The 21,967-nt window shown below is 40.8% G+C and overlaps 1 protein-coding gene across 1 annotated transcript in view; it reads left to right on the forward strand.

Moving 5' to 3' along the window:
- Positions 1–21,967, forward strand: part of ATRN (attractin) — a 120,091-nt gene that overhangs the window by 13,373 nt on the left and 84,751 nt on the right. The window contains exons 4-14 of the mRNA XM_010580827.1: positions 105–233; positions 2,275–2,480; positions 4,313–4,481; positions 5,845–5,935; positions 8,026–8,269; positions 9,787–9,970; positions 11,978–12,132; positions 16,710–16,794; positions 18,425–18,645; positions 19,824–19,945; positions 20,475–20,613. Of these exons, the coding sequence (XP_010579129.1) occupies positions 105–233; positions 2,275–2,480; positions 4,313–4,481; positions 5,845–5,935; positions 8,026–8,269; positions 9,787–9,970; positions 11,978–12,132; positions 16,710–16,794; positions 18,425–18,645; positions 19,824–19,945; positions 20,475–20,613 (1,745 nt within the window). The remainder of the gene's footprint in view (positions 1–104; positions 234–2,274; positions 2,481–4,312; positions 4,482–5,844; positions 5,936–8,025; positions 8,270–9,786; positions 9,971–11,977; positions 12,133–16,709; positions 16,795–18,424; positions 18,646–19,823; positions 19,946–20,474; positions 20,614–21,967) is intronic.

Raw genomic sequence — 21,967 nt, forward strand, 5'->3', positions numbered from 1 at the left:
CTGGATTTTCAGTTGTCTTATTAATACTGATGCATTTACTATTGTTGTTTTGCTCCCTTTTATTTAACTTCTAACAATGGTGTTTTGTTTTTTTTCTTTTCCAGTGGTCTTATTGTTCCTGAGAAAGATAGCAATGAAACTGTACCAGAAGTTGTAGCTACTTCTGGATATGCCCTTCTGCATTTCTTCAGCGATGCTGCCTATAATTTAACAGGGTTTAACATCACATATAAGTAAGTAGTACCATTCCAAAGTGATGTTGCAGGTTGAGCAAAAGGAGGTTTCCTCTTTTCTCAGTTTTGTCTTGAAATAAGCAATTGCCATAAGCATGTAATTATGAGTAGATACTTGAATTTAGATTTTTATCTTTATTATACCCTTGCAACAGCTAATAACTGTAATGTGCTCAACATTTAACTTCAGTTGTCAATTGTAAGCGTGGGCAAATATTTGCTCAAAAAGACATAATATTATTTATTTTTATGTTACTAGATTTATTTGATCATATTCAATCAACCAGAATTGATGTATTTTGTGCGTGTGTGTGCTCTTACGCGTTCTGCAGAGATACTTCTGCACAAACACACTTTTGCAGAAGCACACTTGTTTCACTTGGGACACTGGCCTGTACCTACTGTTGAGGATCCTCAAGCAGTTTTCTTTGGGATGCTCTTTCTTATTCAGTCCTGGCATTGAATCGCTTAATCTGGGTCCTTTATACTCTGGAATGGTTTTATTGTGTTCTTTCATTTGTATTTTAAATATTATAGGTGGGTGCTTTCTGTTCGCTAACAGATATTTAGCCCTCATTTGGTGAGCTTTTTAAAAATAATTCTAGGGTACTCCCTAATTCATGGACTGTTTTTAGAAAGGTTTTGTTTTGATGTAAACGATCTCATTGTGGACATACTAGCAGATATGAAATTTCTTGCTTCTGGTGGGGATCATGGGCTTTGAATTTTTTGCTCCCACAGATAGATATTATGTTTGTGCTGCACTGGGAGATTTTAATTTGGGTGTACCTTGCAGAAGTTTTCACCTCTCTTTCAAAAAAATCAGCTGAAAATTCTTGGTCACAACTGACTTTTTGCAAAAATTGAATTTTCCTTAAAACGAGGTGCTTAGTTTTTCAATACCAGTATTGGTGCTTTCATCCTTATTAAGCACTTAAATATGCAGTGGATTCTTTGAAAAACGCAGAACATGCAGCACCCCTTGAAAGCTCCAGAAGAAAATGAGGAGCCTTTGCAAAGTTACTTGAAACACAGCAGCTGAGGCAGTAGCATTTTGAAAGTCTGGCTGATACCATAAACCATGACACCATCTACTGCCAGCTGTCTGTATTGCACCATTGCAATACAACGGAGACCTGCTCTTAAAGTATAACTTGCTGTTTTTAAGTTCCTTTGAGATATTTTAATATTTCTGTAACTCTTCACTTTCTTGATCATTTCAAACGGTTTTCAAGTACTGGTTTGTGTTTTGTTTCTTCTGTGTGTTCTGGTCTTTAGGTTTCCTCCTAACATTTTTGCAGAGAGTAGATAAAAGGGTGTATTTATTTCTTTTCAGTTTATCAGTCTTTATAGTTACTACTGGACACAGATACTTGACAAACACTTGTGAAATGACGGTCTTGGAGGCTGTGACTCCTCCTGTCGCATGACAGGGAGAATATTGGGTAGTAATGCCCATCTGTGAGTTATACTGGTTGATACACTGGCAAAAACTGGAATTTGGAAATGAATAGGGTCTCTGAATTAGGATCTTCACCGAGGGCGTATCTGGTTTTGCCTCAGCTATGTTGCAGATATTATAAAATCAGAACTTATTCAAAACAGGCACATCTTTGGCTTGGGATTCATCTCAAGTGTGTTCCTCTGGTAAGCAGATCCCAGAATAGCATGTAATTGTGAGTAGTTTAAGTATAAATTGCACAGACACCACAAAAGCCTTAAGCACTGATTAAATTCTTCACTTACTGTTGGGTGTTTTAAGGCAATTCATTTGCATTACAAATGGCTAAAAACCATACTGATAATTTTTCAGAGGAGTTCTAAATTTAACTCATTAAGTGAGGCAGCTCTGCAGATGGTAGGCAACAAATCTCTACAGGTCTGTCACATCAGATTCTAGATGAGCAGCTCTTGTTGGTTTGTGTGTTAACAAACAGCTGTATTAACTTTTGTTCAACTTTACTCTTGTATTCCTTAATAAGAGGTATGGCTTGGGAATCTGTTTCATTACTGACGGACCTTCTTTCCCTGATGTTTGCAGTTTCAATATGTGTCCCAATAATTGCTCCGGCCGAGGAGAGTGCAAACTCAATAACAGCAGCAATGCTCTTGAATGTGAATGTGCCAAATATTGGAAGGGAGAAGCTTGTGATATTCCGTACTGCACAGATGACTGTGGGGCACCCGAGAGAGGACACTGCAACTTTAATGATACTAAAGCATGTGTGTGCTCTGCAGGCTGGCAAGGTAAGTCTCCTGATTAATACAGAGAAGCTCTTGGATGCCTTTTCTATGTATGGCTCCTGCAGTTTAATTGGGAGTATTTGAGAATGTTCCCTGTGACAAGCACTGGCATTTTGACTAGGAACGGAGTATCTGCCTTTTTATATCAAAAGATCACACTGCATTTGTAACAAATGCTTTTAAAAGCAACTATGCTACCATACAACGCAGTACCAATCTCTTGTGTGCAGGCATCAGGTAAGAACTTTAAGCGTTGTTCCTGTACACTTAAAGCAAATTTGAGCCTCGTGGCAGTAGTTAACCTGTTTGAACACACACAATGCCTTGTTCTCCTGTCCAGCTGTGCTGGTCAGCCATGTCAGGCTTAGCAACAGTTTGGACCAAACATGCCTGTTTCCTTTACAAAGATACACTGATGTGGAAGAATTAGTCTCATGAAATGCAGCCAGCTACAGCACTGGCAGCACCTGCTACCACTACTTAGCTATGCCGCAAAACCAGACGGTATGTTAGGCGCTGTGGAAAGAATCCAAAATGAGTATCCCAAGGAGAACGCACCCAGTACTGAGGTTAGCATGTCTGCTTCTCGGATAGAAAACCAGGCACAGGTAATATGCTTCAGGGCTGGAAGACCATATCCCCTTATGCAGTGCAGTCTGGTTGTACGCTGACAGCAAAGGTGGGCTTATGGTTGCTCAGTTTTTAGCCTACCCCTGTTTTTTCCCCATCTTTCATGTCTGTAGCAGGTTAGTGTGTCAGGGGAAGAAAAAAAACCCAAACCAAAACAACCCACCAAAAAAAAAGCTCTAAAACAAACCGTAGCAGAATGAGATGCAAGCTGCTCTCCCCTTTCTTATTCTGAAGCTTGTATACATCTGGAAATGGTCACTCTATCTCAGAAACAAGGAGTTTTTCAAGGGCGATAAGTCTGCTTTCCTGAACTGGAAATTATTACTGGTAGAAACTCGGCAAGAATGAGCAGATGCTGTCTCTTGCAGTCAAAACCACAACTCTGTTACACGGTGATTCACTTCTATGACTGCCTAAAGGCTGTCCTGCTAAACCCCTTCCATTTTCAAAGCCTGAGCCTTTCAGCAGGTTCTGTGCTCTCTGCTGTCTGTAGTAACCCTGTGCGGGTGGATGGCTGTCACTGAGAAGCAGGGAGAGCATCCGTGCGGCTGTTGACTTTGCTGAGACCTTGCCGCTTGCTGTTCCTCTTCTGCCTCGCCATGGGGAACTGTGAAGAGAAGGCTGGTAGTGAAGAATTTGGTTTAAGAGCAGCAGAAATATAGAAAAAAACCAAGTGAACAATTGGCAAAAATGTGTTGCTGGGAAGGAGAGGACTGAAAAGAAGAAAAGATAGCCATAGACCCTTGATTTTTTTTTTTAATTTTTTTTTTTTTAAATGGCATGCTGCTGAGCAGGTCTCCTGAAGCTTTCATTGTGTTAGGGCTTCTGTGGGCACATGGTAGCTAGAGAAGTGCTGGAAGACACCCTGTTAGTGTGGAGTGGGAAGGGGTCTGCGCCATGCCCCCCTGTAATCACAGTGGGGGAGAGCAGAGCCCTGTCTGCTTTGCATCACTGATTCGTCTAGTCTGGAACTGCTTTTTAGTTCTGAAAACAAATTTAGGTTTGAAGTATGTGGTTACAGCTGGGAGATCACATACCAGGTCCATCACAGATTGCTGGTGTGGGCAAGGAAACGAGGATCACAGCTTTCGCCTGTTACCTGGCCGTGCACCATCTTTGTCACCTGTGGTGCAGGATATTGACCTCTAGCTGAAATACAGACTTTGGAAACAATTAAGTTAATTTTTAAACCTTATTTTTCCCAGGTCCTGGCTGTTCAATTCCTGCTCCTGCAAACCAGTCGTTTTGGACCCGGGAGGAATACTCTCTTCCAAAACTTCCTAGAGCATCTCACAAAACCGTAATCCATGACAATAAAATGTGGATCGTTGGAGGCTATGTCTTCAATCATTCTGACTCTCAGAAGGTTTTAGCGTGAGTATAAACCTAGATAATTAAGTCGAAGTAGAGGAACTTAGATTTGAGAATTATTTTTAGAAAATGCCATCCGACATTCTGTGCTTTGACCTATGCTCCATCTCCAAGGGAAAACAGCAGTAATAAAAATCTGGACTCATGTTTGAGAGGTGGGAAAACACTGCTAAGGGGTGCTAATTTTTGAGAAGAAAAAGCAAAAGGTTCCTGATGTTCAGTGAGGTTTTGATTCATCTGCTTCTGACAGCATTTAACTATTCACTATATATTTCTAGGCTAGCTTCGAAGTTAATCTGACCTCGTATTCAGAGAGGGTAGTTTTGCTTCTGTCTTATTAGCCCTTCCTTATATCTGTGTGACTTCAGAGTGTTTGGCTTCTTAATTAATACGTACTGATTACTGTACATGTTTATGCTTAGTGGATGGGATACTAAACAGGGAGTGGCATTTAGGATGATGACATTTATGCAGTTAGTTGAGGAGATTTAATAGTAACTAAGATACCAAATAGTAATTGTGTACCTCACGGAAATCCCCCATAAAAAAACATTTCGGGCCTCCTCTTGAGCTTGGTAGTATTTGGGCAGATTTAGGTAAAAGCTGGATTTCTTCCCAGGGATACCTGCATACCTCACTTTCATGGACCTAAGCGAGAGCTGTGTGCTCTGCATGCACATCCAGAGGTAATAGTTCTTGTAGGGGAAATTAAAGAGGAGCTGAAAATACACTTAGTTGTCGAATAGTTGCTGATTACATCCTCAATTTACTCTTTCAAAGTCATGCCTGATTTTTCAACAGATACCCTGTGGCTTCACTGAACACTTTCTCAGAGATTATTTTATCTTAGAAGGCTGTAAGCGGGGCAAGTATAGTTCATTCTTTTATCAAAAAAGCCACAGGCCATCTTCAAGGCTAATGGTTTATTTTGTTTCAAGTTCACAGAAAAAACACGCTTGAATGACAAAGACGTAATTAAAAAATGCCTTTTAAACACTGGCAGGTTTGGGGTTTTTTTTTCATCAAGTAGTTGGAACTTAGCTTCGCGTAAAGTTTTTCTGCTCTTTTGGGTGGATCATGTGGTGTAAGTTGTCATAGTTTAATAGACAATGCATTAGCTCTTGATTTTGCATGGAAAAGATGAGTCATGGTAAAGCAAATCAATATGTGGACATTAAGTAACAGAGCAGGCTTGACTGGATTTTTTAATCCATAAGTAGTCTGTGAGTGCTTTGTGCATGCTCAAATCTTGGTAGGACTTTTGCTAAATAAAATAATTTCCCATAAATCCTGGAAAGGATGAGCAATAATTTTCTTGACTGTATTGTCTACCTCTCAGATAATTAAATCAATTTTTATTATACAGGTATGATCTTATTTCTGAAGAGTGGCTTCCACTGGACAACACTGTGAACTCCGTAGAGATGAGATATGGTCATTCGCTGGCACTACATAAGGTAAGTTCAGCGCTGCAGACTCACCTCCTGGCTGATTTCCCCTTCTCACCCACCCCCCCACGCCGTTTCACAGATCAGTCTTGTTTTGGGAGAAGCATTTCTCCTTCAAAAGCTTGTCCATGGTTAGCCGAGTCTGTGTACTTGTATTCCAGGGAGTCCTTGGAGTGGTATCCTAGGAAGTCCGTAGTGCCTTTGCTTGTGTTCCTTCTTTGCCCTTTTCTCAGATATTTTTAAGGCTGACTGAGGTCAGTGAGTCCATTATTTCCTTCTTACTGTCTGCGATTGCAAAACATGCCTGATGGCTAGAGTTTGCTGGAGTTCAGCTGGTTCCCCAACTGCCTTTTGTGTAGACCATGTAAATATTTTCATGAGCTCTGTTGTCCAAGGCAGGAAAGCAGAGCTGGTGAATTAGGGATTTTTGGAGCCTGCTCTGCTTCTGCAGTAGACGCGTGATTCTATTCTTCTGGCACCTGAAATGGCAAGTGGATTCAACTTTTTCTTAACTCATTTCTCACCTGCATGCCTTGCTGTGGTTGTAGGCCACGTTAGAGCAGAATGGCAAAGTCTTTGAAAAGGAAATGAGCTAATCCTTTACTGACCTTTGGTTTTGGAACGTTAATTAGCTCATCACAGTGCAAACCTTTATAAAGCATAATTATAAACACTCAAAAAACTCCACAGAGCACTGTTCACAAACAGAACACTTGAAGAACCTGAGAAGGATGGAGATTCCTGCCCAGGAGGGCTCCATGCACATTCTGCAAATAACTGTTCAGAAGTAGGGTGCGATCCAAAAGAAGGATTGTGTCCAGAGAAGGTCAGCGAAGCTGGTGAAGGGTCTAGAGGACAAGTCTGATCAGGAGTGGCTGAGGAAACTGGGGTTGTTTAGTCTGGAGAGAAAAAAAGGAGGCTGAGGGGAGACCTTATCGCTCTCTACAACTACCTGAAAGGAGGTTGTCGCGAGGTGGGGGTCGGTCTCTTCTCCCAAGTAACAAGTGACAGGACGAGAGGAAAAGGCCTCAAGTTGCACTAGGGGAGGTTTACACTGGATATTAAGAAAAATTTCTTCACTGAAAGGGTTGTCTAGCATTGGAACAGGCTGCCCGGGGTAGTGGTGGAGTCATCATCCCTGGAGGTATTTAGAAGACGTGTAGATGTGGTGCGTGGGGACAGGGTTTAGCGGTGGACTTGGCAGTGCTAGGTTAACGGTTGGACTTGATGATCTTAAGGGTCTTTTCCAACCTAAACGATTCTCTGATTCTGTGATAAATGGGTTTACCATCAGTGATGGGCAGTGGTTCTGCCCAAGAAGCACCAGCTACAGTAGAGAATTTCCCTTTCCAAGGTTACCACCTTGTCAGTAGGGAAACAGGGCTCTGCTGCACACTTTGGTCGATTCATGACTGACTCCAAGGTCCTCATTTTTTGTCAGTACATTAACTTGGAAGACAAAGCTTTTGGTGTACAGACACAGAGGAGTTTCCATCACAGCTGCCTTTCTTCCCAGCTATCTTCTGCTGATTGTGTTTGTAAGCTATGGGAGGGATTCAGCTTGCTTATTAAGTCACCTGACGTCAGGTGCCTAACTTTGGGTGCTTTTGGGAGCCTCTGAGCTTTGTTTACAGTGAAAACAGACCTAGTCAGTACAGGTAGTGAAATCTCAAGAGCAAGTCAGCTCACCCAAAAGTAGGCACAAATTCTCTGCTTTTGATCAGTTGAATTATTCTCCAGGCTCTGCTATATTTTACATATATATACTGAGACACTTAGCTAGCATACAGGCACCTAAATTTTGATATCTGTCATCTGAAGGTCAGTCCTGCCTCACACACCCCTTCCCCTCTGTACCTTGATGTAGGAAGAACTGTGTGTGTTGAAGGTATTCTGACATTACAGGCTTGGGTACAAACCTTGGCAGTCGTGTTTGCTTTCATATCAAACATGACTGGTGAAGGAGATAAGTTTCTCCTTGAGAGAGGAGAAAAACTTAGGCTGTGAGACGATAAAACATAACAACTTCGTCGCTTACATATTGGCTGTTTCCTAAATGCCAAACTCGTTAGCCTCATTTTAAATCTAATTTCTTTCAGGATGATATATACATGTATGGTGGAAAAATAGATGCGACGGGGAACGTGACCAGCCAGCTGTGGGTGTTCCACATTCCCACCCAGACCTGGGCTCAAGTGACGCCGAAAGCCAAGGAGCAGTACGCTGTTGTTGGCCACTCGGCACACATCGTCACCCTGCAAGACGACAGCGCCGTCATGCTTGTCATCTTTGGGCACTGCCCTCTTTATGGGTACATCAGCAACGTCCAGGAATACAACCTAGGTGAGCGGGGCCCTACCTACCATTTGCTTCAATTTTAACAGTTGGTTTGAAAATTAAGTGATTCATATTCAGATAGCAAAATCAAGACAGATCTATTCTCCTTCCATTTGTATTTATGAGAAGTTCGATCTAACTTCCAGTGTTTGTATAACACAAACAGTGAGCAGGCAGCCACGTGCCTCCAGCTTTGTACAGCTTGTTAGGTCCCAAAGACAAAAAAGCTATAATTGAGAGACAAAGCGTGATAACTGTGGGACAATTTAGATTAATTTTCCTCTCTCCCTCTGACAAAGGAAACGCTTTTGAAATTATTTTTGTATCCTGCAAATACGAGAATGGCTGTAACAATTCAGACCAAGTATCTGCTTAACCTGATACCCATGTCTGCAGTAGCGAATGCTTAGGGGAACAGGCAGTGACTTTCTAGACTCCTGTATCTCTGATATGATCTGATCCCCATATCTCCAGGAATAGTCCAAACTCTGATTTTAGGATCCAGAAATTTCTAGTATCACCAGTGGAGAAGCATAGGAAGCTCTCCAGATGAACTGAACTTCTACCGAAGTTAGCTGCTCTGAAATGGCTCTCTGGAGGCATGTGCCTTGCTCCACTGACAAGGTAGAGAACATAGTTAAGCAGAGGAAGTTCACAATGTTGAACGTGCTGGTTATTGTCAGAAATAGTGGCCCTATCTGCACGTTCAACCTGTTATCCTCGTGCTTCAGTCATCCTGATCCAGAGGACCTACGGGAGCCTGCCCTGGTTTGCTGGTGTCCACATGAGCGAGCTTTCTTCCTCTAGAAAGCTAAAGAAAACCAGGATGTGTGGGGCAGCGATTGTTTTCCTGCTGTTCTATTTCTCCCACGTGTGATCTGGCAGACTATACGGTTGCTTTGCCTTTTGTGTGCCTGATTTGCCCTGGAGTTAGGAAGCCTGTGTAGGGTTTCATTCTGCACTTGCTACAGAGAATTGGCGTGTAATTTGGCATTTTTGTTTCAGTTTCCATTATATTATGTCTAGAGTGCTTCAAACCAATGTTTTTTTAGCGAGTGAGATATAGGACCATTAATCACATATTATTTTTTAACTGCAATGTTCTTCATAGTCATACTCAACTTGGCTTCAGTGCTGTCTGACTTGAGATAGATATAGATATATATATATAAAAAAAATAAAAGTGCTCTTGGGTACCATTCCAAATCAAGTCATGGTGCTGGCATTTTCATGTCATTGAAATGCAATATATTATTTCTGTACTTTTTTATCTTTCACTTAGCTTGTCTGCAAAATGTAATAAATGACTGTAGAAGGGATATTTCTGGTCTAATTAAAAATACTTGACAATACTTCTTGATAATAAACTCCTTCAAGGAGAATATTTTTGAATATGAAGTCATAGAGACAGTGTCTAGATCTGAGTCAAGGCAAACCCAGTTGTTTCACCACCAGATTTATTGATAAGTTATTAATGGAGATAAATTAACCATGTTCTCTCACTCACATTTTTCATTTCTCAGCCACAAATACATGGAACATTTTACAGACGAGTGGAGCTTTGGTGCAAGGAGGGTATGGTCACAGTAGTGTTTATGATCCAAATACAAGATCAATTTATATCCATGGAGGTTATAAAGCATTCAGTGCTAACAAATACAGGCTAGCAGATGACTTGTACAAATATGAAGTTAATTCCCGTATGTGGTAAGTAGTCTTCTTTCTCTATACCACCCTGTCATTTTTGTTTGTATTGGACAAGGGGATGGGATATTTTATAAGGCTATAGTAGGACATAGTTACCTGCATTCAGGATAGATAGTATGCTCTTGTATCTGTTATTTTTATGTCCATTTATGAATGGAGAATCATATAATCACAGATAATCAAGCCTGTGAATGAGCCAAGAAATCCATTTTAATCTATTGTTGTATTAAAGCTGAAAAGAAAAATATTTGATGGGTTTTTCTTGCCAGCAGTACAGACTGTGCATATGAGTGCAGTTACTGCAGTCAAGTGAGTGATAATTCATTCTGCAGTTAAGACTGCAAAAGAATTTCTATTATAACCCCATTTTCTTCTGGCTCTGTAACTGCTTGAAACGTTCATTTCTGAAGCTGAAATCTTCTGTGATTTGTTTCTTGCCCAAAGGTGACTCTTATTAAAAAGCTATAGCAAAACTTCACAACTTTGAGCTATAGAGCTGAAACACATTTTCCTCAATTTTTTTGTTTCTTCAAGTTGTTTTTAAAGGCCCCTGACAAAAAAGAGTGATCTTTTGAATTAACACATGTAAATTTGAGTCACCATATCTCTTTTTTTGACAGTTTAAAATAGCTTGTATTTCTGCAACAACTGTTTATGAGTCTATATTCACGAGTAACGTTAACTCGTGACTAATTTCCAAAAACCTTCCTTCCTGCTCTGTTGTACATGCAGTCATAACCACGCTTCCTTTCTTGGCTGCTTTGATCCTCCACTTCAGCCACAGAGTGGGCAAATCCGGCTGAATAGGCAGAAAATGTCCACAAATGCGACAATATTCTTCCAAACTGCTGCAGCACCAACTTCCTTGCGTCGCGTTTATTTTGTCAGTCTCAAGCGGACTCTCGGAACAGGCGAGCAGTCACCTTGCAGCGAGGCGTGTAGGAGTGTCTGCGCCTCTTTATCTAGACTTTTTTTTGGTGTCATTGACTCCTTTTTTTAATTCTTCAGTAATTTAGGCCCTCTCTCCCTCTTGTGACCTCATGCAGGGGCAGAAAAGCAGTCCCCCTGATCTTTATTTTTGGCAAGTGTGTTTCTCCCCATGTTCTCTCCGGTGTTTCAACTGGCAGCTTCAGTCTGACCCTGTAGCCGTGGCAGGGACAGAGGAATGCTCAGAAAACCCGTGTGCTGCGATACCGCTGCTCGGGCATTCGGAACAGGTCCCTGGTCCAGGTCCTTGATATACCATTTGCTGAATATTTCCTTGTGAAAGTCTGGGCTTCGGCGCAAAGCGGCGTTCGGGATGCCGCTGTTCGCGCAAACGTGGCTTCATCGGGATTTTCCTGCCACCCCGTCCTCTCAAAATAGGGGAATTCTACAAAGGGTGACCCTTTGTGTTCAGTGCCGGTAATTGTGCTGATTAAAGGTGAGGTCAGTGGCGAGTTTGATTAATGCTTCCCATGATTTAGTCATGGATGAGGCATTGAGTTTTGCAGGCGTTAAGCTGCAGAGCAGCTGCATAGTTTTCTTTAAAATAGATTTGTTAGTTTTGAGCAAGAGATGATGCCCAGTTTGAAAGAATTCTTTAGGTTACTAAAAGTTACTATAAAAGTAGAGTTACTATAAAATATTGGAGTCCTCCCAGGCAGTGTCCATATAAGCAGGTTTAGCTGACTATGCTCAAAAGACCAGTTAGTGTGAAAATTTGATAATCCCTAGGGAAGGAATTGATGATTTTAAGATCCATAGCTTTGGAAACAGGCTTTAATAGATATATTTCTCCTATAAATTGGCAAGCAGATGGGAAGATGAGAGGATGAAATTACAGGAGGAATTGAACAGTCTGGAAAGGAAGTTGTTAAATATCTCATTAGGAAAAGTAGTTAAACTAAATACTATCCCCCCTCCTCCCTGCACCCCCGAAACCTGCTTCCACTTGGATTTATGGATTGTTTTGTCTTTGCCAGGTGCTAATCAGTTTCATTAATACATGTATTTTTATTTCTGAAGGACTATTCTTAAAGACAGTAAATTTTTTCGCTATTTGCACACGGCTGTGATAATGAGTGGAACCATGCTGGTGTTTGGAGGAAACACGCACAACGACACCTCCATGAGCCACGGCGCAAAGTGCTTTTCTTCAGATTTCATGGCGTATGATATTGGTAAGTTCTTGCAGAAATAATAATAAATTCTTGGATATTCAAAAAGAGCTGTCTTCAAGAAGACTAATTTACATGCTGGGTGTATTATACCAAATGCTACTAAGCATACTGCAGAAGAATGTGTAATCAGGAGAGGCTCATTTAGCTTGCTACACATTACCAAGCAAATGAGCTGGTGCAGTGATTTCTAGGCAAATACAGCAGCAGTTATTTGGTCAACAGCTTACATGCAACCTTGGGTGTTAAAAATTATTTCTTAAACAGAAAGCATATTGTTCTACCATCTCAGCCATAAAGCCATCCTGATATTTTGAGTGTGTTTTAATGTATGATTTATCAAAAATGCAGGCTGTTAGGACAGTTACAAGCACTGGACCCTGCTGAAGCTCAACTTGTACATTGCACGCTCTTGTTTTAACTGCAGGCTGGCTGACTTGTTTGGCTGTGCTGTTTGTAATGTCAGTGTGTTTATATGTATGCTTTATAAGCATAAATATCCCCATAAGCACTATTTAACAATAAAGCCAAATGATTCGTTTTTATTTGGAAGGATTGGATTTTGATGAGTAGCCAGAAGAGGGCAGCATTTATTTGTGAATTTGGAGTGGAGAGACATGCATTCAAGAAGACGAAAAGAAAAAGAGATGAAATTATATAAAAGAAGGTGCTTGCACATCCAGATAATTCACACTGGCGAAAAACACCATTTTGTACTCATATCACATTCTGCCTTCTGCTCTCGGAATTCCTTAAATGTGGGCTTTTGTGATTGATTCCCTGGAATAATCATGTAAACCTGAATTCTCGGAGTGACTGTTCGCTGAGATGTCACTCCTGGTTTGTGAAAAGAATATGCAAGCAAATGAATTACTTTCAGCAGCAGGGTTTGGTATCCTTGTGCCATTTTGCAGTCTGTTACAGGGATCGTTCCCTTTTGCTTCCTGCGATTTCAAGTCGTATCCCTGTGGAATTTGTGTGCTCCTAACTTGCTTTATTTTGAGTTTTTTCTTGAAGAATTAAAATGGGGTATTTCAACAGTCACGAACAGAGTAAATTTTTTTAAACTTTGATAGCAATAATGACAGATTTTTCTTGCTACATTTTGCTATCTTCTTGACCCGTTGAACTCTTAGGCGTAAAACACAAATTGCATTACTTTGACAAAACATGCCAATAGTTATATTCATTTTGATTCAGTTTAGTTAACAGGCAGGTTCCTGCTACGTGAAGTAAGTGTTTTAGTCAACTTGCCCAGTCCTTACCCGTTTTACACTGAGAATTAGAGCTTGCATTGATTGCCCTTCACATGACAGGGAGGAGAGGTGTTCTGGTGCTCTTGGGTACCCTCATTCCTTAGGGCAGAGACTCTAAGCCTGGAAAGAGCAGGCTTTTTTTTTTTTTTTTTTTTCCTCTCCAGAAAAAAGACCACTTTTCCATTCTTTTCATGGCAGGGCATCTTATGCACCATTTGCCTTATCCCGTTGGACCAGGAGCACTCCCAGGAATACGTTAGGGTGCTGGCTGTTCATTAGTGTCACAGCAGAAACACCTACTTGCTGGTTCTTCATGCATGATCTCTGCAGTAATTATATTGATCATGTTCATGTAGGTCTCCATGGGAATAAGCCCGTATACTGTGGAGAAGCATTGTAAGTGTCAAAGACCATTGTGGCTGTGCCACCATAGATGCGTATGGCTATCACATCTTTAATATTTACACGCTTATCTTGTTATCTGCCCCTGGATGCTCCCAAGGCTCAAGCTATCCAGGAGAAAACCAAGCAGCAAGGTCAATTGATGCTGAGTGCCTTTGGAGGAGAGGCTTAGTAGTTGGCTGTCTTACTCCCTACTTTTATAGTAAGCTGTCGGGCTGATTTGCTCATTTTTAACATGTTGTTGATGAAGGCAATATCTTGGTGATCATAGTGCTGGTTGGAAGACTGGAGAAAACTGAAATTAAAATGCAGTCTAAAATACAGGTTTCAAAAACAGGTCTTCTCATTAACCTTTGCCATTAAAACTTATTTCTGCAGTAACTCATTTTATTTACCTTGTCAAATTTTTCTGTTTTTCTCCTCAAATTTCTAAGTAATCAGACCACATGCATTGAGTGTTGTGAGGACCTATTATCTTATTTTTGTGTGTGTGTGTGTGTGTGTGTGATGCAAACAGGTGTCACTGAGGTGTGTGCTGAGATTTAACAGATAAGGTAGATCTGAGAATGCATTAATGCTTCTTATCCTTTTATCCTCCACTTGACCAGGTTGGGGCATATTCAATCCAAATTGTCCAGGTAATGGCCAGTTTTGGAAGGTTTCGGGATAGCAGTCCAGCTGTCTGTGTGCATGTGCATTTCTTGTTGCTTCTCAGGACGAGCTTTCAGATTGTGTTGACGTTCAGGTTGGGTGAGCACTTGGGTAGAGCACTCTCACAGTATTTTTCCGATGTTCTGCACACTGCGGTGGCTAGTTAGCACTTTCTATCCCCAAAATTGGTGTCTCTGGCTTCTGGGGAAGAGTTTCCTGCTCTGCAGCAGTTTTGTCTCTGGGTGGACAAATGCCTTGCTCAGTCCTCTACCTCCTCCTGTCGACAATTCATAGCGGCAAAGGAGCGGAGAGAAATTTGCAGCCCTTCCATCGCTGCACGTTCATCTCCAGGAGGGAAAAAGCAAGGGTTGTGCTTTCCGAAGGGTCACCTCCCTTGCATATGGGGTATGTCTAAAACAAGAATAGAAACTTCGCAGGCAGACTGTCTCAAAATGCGGTTACTGTCGGTTAAGTAACTGTTCTTTTTCATTTCTATATAAGCTTTAACTTTACTTTTTTTTAAAAAGCATGAAATATTCACGTAAAGGCTGTACTTGTGTAATGATCTTTTCTCCTCACAGAAAAGAAATTAAAACTCTTCTATTTACCCCATCAAAAATTCAGTTCTGATAACAGAAGGGGACTGGATGTTTTCATAGCATTTGTGTTCTATTTGAATCGTATATTTAATAAATCCTGTGCATTGTAAGTTTTAGGCTTGGCTTAACTCATAAGTCAAGGAGAGGATTCTTTGTAGTTTCAGAATTATTCATTTTTTCCAATACTTGATCTTCTGTCAAAGATGGGAAAGAAGCTTAGAAAGCAAAACATTCCAGGCCTTCTATTAATCTAGAAAAATATATTTCTTGGCCTCACATAACTCACAGCTTGATGGATAAAAAATTGCAAATTGCTGCCCAATTTTGCTGAAGCCTCCTGGTAAAAATTGGAACCATGCATGCTTGTTTCAGGAGCGATGCTGAGCTAGGTTAAATTTTTTGAAAATCGAGCAAATGACATTTAAAAATAAACTTCAGAATCACAAATTATCAAAGTATTAAATCCAACCAGCTGGATCCTATGTCTTTTATTTATCGGCACTCTTGAGCAAAAGTTTCTGCTCGAGCAGACGTTAGGGTCAATTGTTTTACCCAACAGCTCTCCAATGAAATTTAGTAAAATATTAATAAGGTTGTTTTTCTTTGCCCTCTCAGTTTATCTACATCCTAGTTTGGGTTTGTGGGCTTTTTGTTTGTTTGGGTTTTTTGTTGTTTTATTTTGTTTTTCAGAGGTTCAGTCCATGGCGTAACAGTTTTATCTTGTTATTAAAGAATCTTTGAGTATTTGAGGGCCCGGTAGATCTTTACAGCAGATGGACTTTTCTGTCTTAATTGCATAAATTGCATACAACTGCCTCTGGGACGTTAGCCCCCAAGGTGATCCCATTCACTTTATGAAGTTTAAGTGATATGAATTGGACTGACTTTTCCCGTTTTTGTTCCTTTGATTGCTCAGTGGGTTATATGTTTCTTAGGTTGGTTTTTTTCATGCTGCCTAAAGGAAGAAATTACCTGAGAAACAGAGTAAAAAATGAAGCAGAACTTAAAAATGTTATGCTAATAGAAAAAGATGGAATAATCTCACATTATATTAAAAGTGAAAAACAACCACAAATCCTTAAGCTACGATGAGTGAAAAATATTTTTACAAACATGGATATCTACCCTCTAGGAACATAACTGCAATGGGGAAGTAGGAAGAAAAAAAAAGAAGATAAGTGTCTGTTCTCAGTGGTATTGGTTTGGGGCAAAACTGCAAATAATTCACATATAACCAGATAAAACCTGAACTTGTTACACAGTGGAAAAATTCCACTAGTAAAGGAGAAGAAGCAACTCCAGCCACCGCCGTTTAATTACACGTGATTGCCAAAAAGCTAATAACACCTTTGACCCAAGGCCTTGAAACTTTCCTTTTTCATGAGCTGTTTAGGTGATGGAGCAGAGCCATTACATCCTTCCTTTCCCTTTCTGTCATACCTTGGCAGCTGGGGGGTGAAAACTAAATCTTAAATCTCACGAAAGAAGATAACGCAGCCTTTTTGTAAACTGTCCTGCTTCACTCGAGAGATTTGCATTTTGGTGGTGGGTGGAACGCTATCTCTGTAGTTATTAAAGTACTTTGGGATCTTTCAGGAAACCGTGTGCTACATAAGCTGAGTTATTAATTATACTGAGAAACTTTTCTGAAATGAGCTTTCTTTAATCCTAGCTTGTGATCGGTGGTCTGTTCTTCCTCGCCCGGGTCTCCATCACGACGTGAACAGGTTTGGACATTCTGCCGTGCTGTACAACAGGTAAGGTTACAAACAAGCTGGGGGGTGTTGACTTTTTCATACCTCAATAAATGTATACATGTAGATCAGTAATACTGGGACCAGAGGGTCGAGGATCTGTTGCAGACCTCTCAAAGTTCGTAGATCTTCACTCTGTAATGTCTGCAGTATCCACCTGTCCCTATCAGCCCTTCTTCTTCATGGGACTAAACTGTTTTGGCTCACTTAATTCTTTCAAAAATTTGTTTTTTTCTTATTTCTATTCCTTTTTCATATGTATTTTTTCCTATTTATCTTTCTTATTTATTTCATAATTTTGTAATTTCATTTATTTCATATTTCTATTTCTTCTTTAGCTGAAGTGACAACTTTTATCTCCAAATCATACTTTCCCTCATGGTTTCTAACTTTGTCCATGTTTCAGTTTATATAGCTTATCCTGTGTGGCTCTTCTTTACCAGTCACATGATGTACGGTATTTAGGTGAAGTCATAGGTGAGATTTCTGCTGTTAAACATTGTATCACTATAACGATATCTGTGCTCTCAGGTGAACATCTGTTATTGTATTTGAGTCTGTGGAACCAAGTTTGAGAAATGGTATTTCTTAGGAGTCTTTCATTCTGGTTCCTTTATCCTTTGAGATACTTTCTGTAAATCAGTAACGTTATTTAAAGCTCAGTTTAAGCCAGGCAGATAACTGTCACTGCCTTGAAAAGAAAGGTGTGCTTCTAGATACTCTTTTTGTCTCTAAAATCTCACTCACTTTCTGTTTCAGCGTATAGTGAATACCAGCGGTGCATTTGCTCCCATGAAGGACAGTTAAGCCTGTGCTGTAGTTCTTTCCTAAGATAGGATGAAAAATCATATTAAAAATACTTACTATTCAACCAAAACTTTTATTCAGTTGCATTGACTCTTCTGCGCTATCTTTTTAAATGTGCATTTACACACATGGATGCGCAGGGGTGGGTTGGGTGGAATTTTGGGGTAACTAGTGAAATTTGATGTTTTGCCTGAAGCAGATGTGATACTAAACACAGTTTAAAAAACCCACCTTTTTCTCTTCCCCTGCCTGGCCCCCAATATTACTTGGTTTTGGGTTGGGGTTTTGTTTGTTTGTTTGTTTTTTCTAGTCGACACAATGACTCTTTGCTCAGTTGCCAACAGCCGTGAAAATAACTATGGTTTTGTCACAGCGGTGTAGCAAGACGTGACAACGCTGAATTGTTTTGTCACAGTTTCCGAGTGCTGGTTTAATGCTGTGATACCATCTCCCGGTTTTTAGCCTCCCTCCCTCTCTTGCCGCTGTCCTTTACGGGAGGATCCGGCATTTCTGCGGCGTTTCACGTACAGTCACGCCGATCAGGTGTCACCCAGAGGCTTGGCTGGAGGGGGAGGTCGGTCCAAGACCTTGGTTTGGCTCTGTCTCAACACCCACGTGTTGGGATTCCCTGGCTTCTCTGAAACAGTGGAGCTTGACCGACCTTTTCTTTAGCGCCTTCCTTAACTGAAAGCTCTTTATTTGGATTTATATACGCTGGAATGAAATAAAGCAATTTGCTCGCACCTCGAATCGCATTGACTTGCAGCAGCGCGTGGTTTGTAAACACAAGCACAAATGTTTCTCTCTTTATTTCCATTTTGTCTAGCACCATGTATGTATTTGGAGGCTTCAACAGCCTCCTCCTGAGTGACATCCTGAAGTACACACCCGAGCGATGCGAAGCTTTTGACAACGAAACGGCCTGCCTGCGAGCAGGTCCTGGCATCAGATGCGTGTGGGCTACCAGCCCTCCTCGCTGCGTGCCCTGGGAAATGGCGACGGTGGAGCAGCAGCAAAAAGTCTTCGAAGACTGTCCTCCCAAGCCAGGTACGTGTCACGTTCTTTCCGTTTCCCGTTCCAAAAGGCACGTAGGGTCTTTTGCTTTTCCAAAGCCTGTCTTGCGTTAGTTGTATGCCGTTACCAGACCAAGGTTGAGATGGGGGGCTGTGCTTGTGCTTCCGTACGTGCCCTGGGAGACCTTCCTCCGAGCAAGTGGCTGCGGCGATGTGGAGATGTTTCCATCTCTCACTCCCCCTGAAGCTGCTTGCTCGCGAGTTTTTTTTTATTTTTAGTTTTCTTACTGTACTGCTTGTACTTGCTTTCCCATCCTAAACAGACGGCATCAGTCGGGAATCAGGCCTGGACCATTGCTCTGTAGATGTTTGCTCCACGAACTGACCTTGTGAGAGCCGGCAATTCGCTGATGAGCACCACAGGGCAAGGGAGGGGGATCTGGGTCCTGCGGTGTCATCCTGTGCTCTTCAAGAGAGACAGCAGGAATAGTCTTTTAAGAAAAGTTACTGTATTTTTCCTTCTACAGTATTCTATGGCTAGGGGTGTACAAAAAGAACATTTGTTTTAAGGTCTGATTCCTGTGTTCTCTCTTAGGATAATTTTTAAACAACTTTTCAGTGCTTTATCCTGATGCATTTGTTGCTCTGAATCGAATTACACGAACCTTGATTCTGTAATAGGTGGCAGCCTTTAATTATTTAAAAGAAATTGATGTAAAGGGACATTGCTTTGATGGGCTCTCAATGTACAATAAATTTTCACAAAACACAGGCCATAAGCAATTGGAAGGATGAAGTGGAAAGTTCAAGCTTTGCATGAAAATGCTTCACGTAACTAAAGGCCAGACTTGCAGCAAAATGGGCCTGTGGTGGGAGATGTTCACCGTCCTTGTGAAATGTCCTCTGGCATCGTTTGCGTGAGCGTTGACTGACCACGCATGCCCGCTCTTCCTTCACGTGCTTTCATGTCTTGGCACGTTTTCTGCTGGTGTGTTTTACGGCTCCTTGGGCGCGAAAAATGATCGATGCTGCAAATGAATGCAATTTTCTGTCAGTTCAATCGCATGAAAGTATCTGATTTACTAAGTAGTTGATAACGGAAAATCTACAGGCACTACTGTTTGGTTATATCTTTTGCTATATATAATCAAGTTCTTAGAGCTCTGTCAGGAAATGCCTGTTTTTGGTCATGCAGGTTTTTTTCTTTAATAGTTGTAGACAATGAAAAATGTGATCAGATTACAGACTGCTATAGCTGTACAGCAAATACAAACCACTGTCAATGGTGCACTGACCAGTGTATCTCAATGCATAACAACTGCACAGAGGAACAGGTAAAGTCTCTCTACTATTTCTGTAGTTTAAATTTAGCCTTTGAAATATCAAATGTCCAGATGCCTTCATCTGTCAGTATTATGACCCCTGTTGTTTTCGTTATTTCCAGTGCATGTCTAGCTCTAAACTGCTAACATGCTTGAATTTTTTTCAAGTTGGTCCAAGGGCTTTTCATGGGACTCTCCACTTAAGTTAGGAGGATGGCTCTGGGCCGGGGAAGAGGTGGAGGTTTCACGATGGTGTGATTATTCAGTAAGGCACATAGCCACTTGGGTTTGCCATCAATAGACCCTTCCCTAGGAAAAAAACCCTAATCCTTTTGTAAAAGCTCTAGTAAGGAAAATGTGTCAGATGGTGGCTTGGGGGAATATCTTGAATAGACGGTACAGGCTGTGTCCGGTGTCGCAGCTTTTGAATATGTAGGTTGCTTTGTAGGTCTGAACTGTGAAGTTTTGTGTGGTAGTCACGGCTGTTATAAACCGACATTGGTTGGATGGGAGCGAGCCTCATCTGTGCTATTTATTTTAGGTTCCTATTACTCTGTATGACAGTTGTCCTAAAGATAACCCTGCCTATCACTGTAACAAAAAGACAAGTTGTAAAAGCTGTGCCATGGATCAAAACTGTCAGTGGGAACCTAGGAACCAGGAGTGCCTCGCTTTACCAGGTAGGTATTGGTTGTATTTGTGGAAGGAAAAAAACACCCAAATTCACACAGTCCAAAAGTTGTAGGGGTTCTTTCGTTTGGTTTTGGTTTTTTTACCCCCAAACCTGTAATCTTTTAGTGTTAAGCTGGAGTAAATAATCTTGTTTAATCATACCAGTTTTGGTAAGAAATCTTTTTTCTAGTAAATTCAGAAAGTCTGATGGAATATTTTTCAGTCCCAATTGTCTGGAGTATGATCATTTGTATAATTATTAGGCTGTATTTCATCTCTTTTTTCATTTGATAAAAGCAGTACTGTTGATACAATAGGCTTCTGTAAGATATTAGATTTAATAATGCATGCTATTTAATTTTAGAAACTAGAATTGTGCAAAAGCGTAATGGCACATACTGGACGAATTAGGCAAATAACATCTAAAGTGTATAAGGAAAACTCTTTTACAGTTTCCAGTGGGGGCTCGCAGGAGTTGATTGTAAGTCCCCCTGTAGTAACATTTATATTTTTTTTCCCCAGTGACTGGGAGAGAAATATAGCATCTTCAGTGATTAACATTTGCAGTTAATAAAATACAGAGAAAGGGGAAAAAAAACAACCCAGGACTTTTTAATGGGCATGGAAAGCCTTTCGCTAGTAACTCCGATAGGTGTGGAGGTGTCCAGGTCTGGTGTTTGCTAGTCTTGGAGAGTGAAATATGAAGAGACTTAGGAGAAAAGCCATGAGAATGAGAAAAACATCTTTTAATGAGATAGATGAAGAGCTTGGTCTGTTTAATTTGTTGTTAAAAAGGGGGTGACTTGATCATATGTGTAAAAAGCCCATCTGAAAGATCGACACTTGAGAGCTTTTCAATCTGTTAGATAAACCTAAACCAAGATGTTGGAGCTAGATGTCAGCTCTGCAGAAATTCACACTGAAAATGTCCATCAGGTTTTTTTATAAGGGAAATAATTAACCACAAAGTATAGGGAGTTCTTCAGTAGTGGGCATGGCTTTACTCAGGATGAAGCAGGGATTAATCCTGGAAGTTCAGTGCTGTGGACAGGATTAGCACAGCAACCTTCTTCTGTCAAAAGGTATCCTAACAACTGTGACTTTAAGTCATCACCAAAATACTCATTTGCTCTTTCTTCTACAATGATTTTACTATTCAGTGTTGTAGTAAGTGCTCTGACTACCTACTGCAGGTAACTAAATGCTGATGTTGCACTTCAGTTCCCCTAAACAGTTTTCCTTTTCCTCCCAAATTATTATACATGGGTACTTCCGAGCATGCTGATAAGTCATGCTAGTTTGCGATGGGGCTGTAAGTTTTATTTTGGTGGAAGGGCTCTTTCACTACTTTGAACCTTGTGA

This window comes from Haliaeetus leucocephalus, unplaced genomic scaffold (assembly GCF_000737465.1).
Source record: "Haliaeetus leucocephalus isolate CR32 unplaced genomic scaffold, Haliaeetus_leucocephalus-4.0 Scaffold741, whole genome shotgun sequence".
Lineage (NCBI taxonomy): Eukaryota > Metazoa > Chordata > Aves > Accipitriformes > Accipitridae > Haliaeetus > Haliaeetus leucocephalus.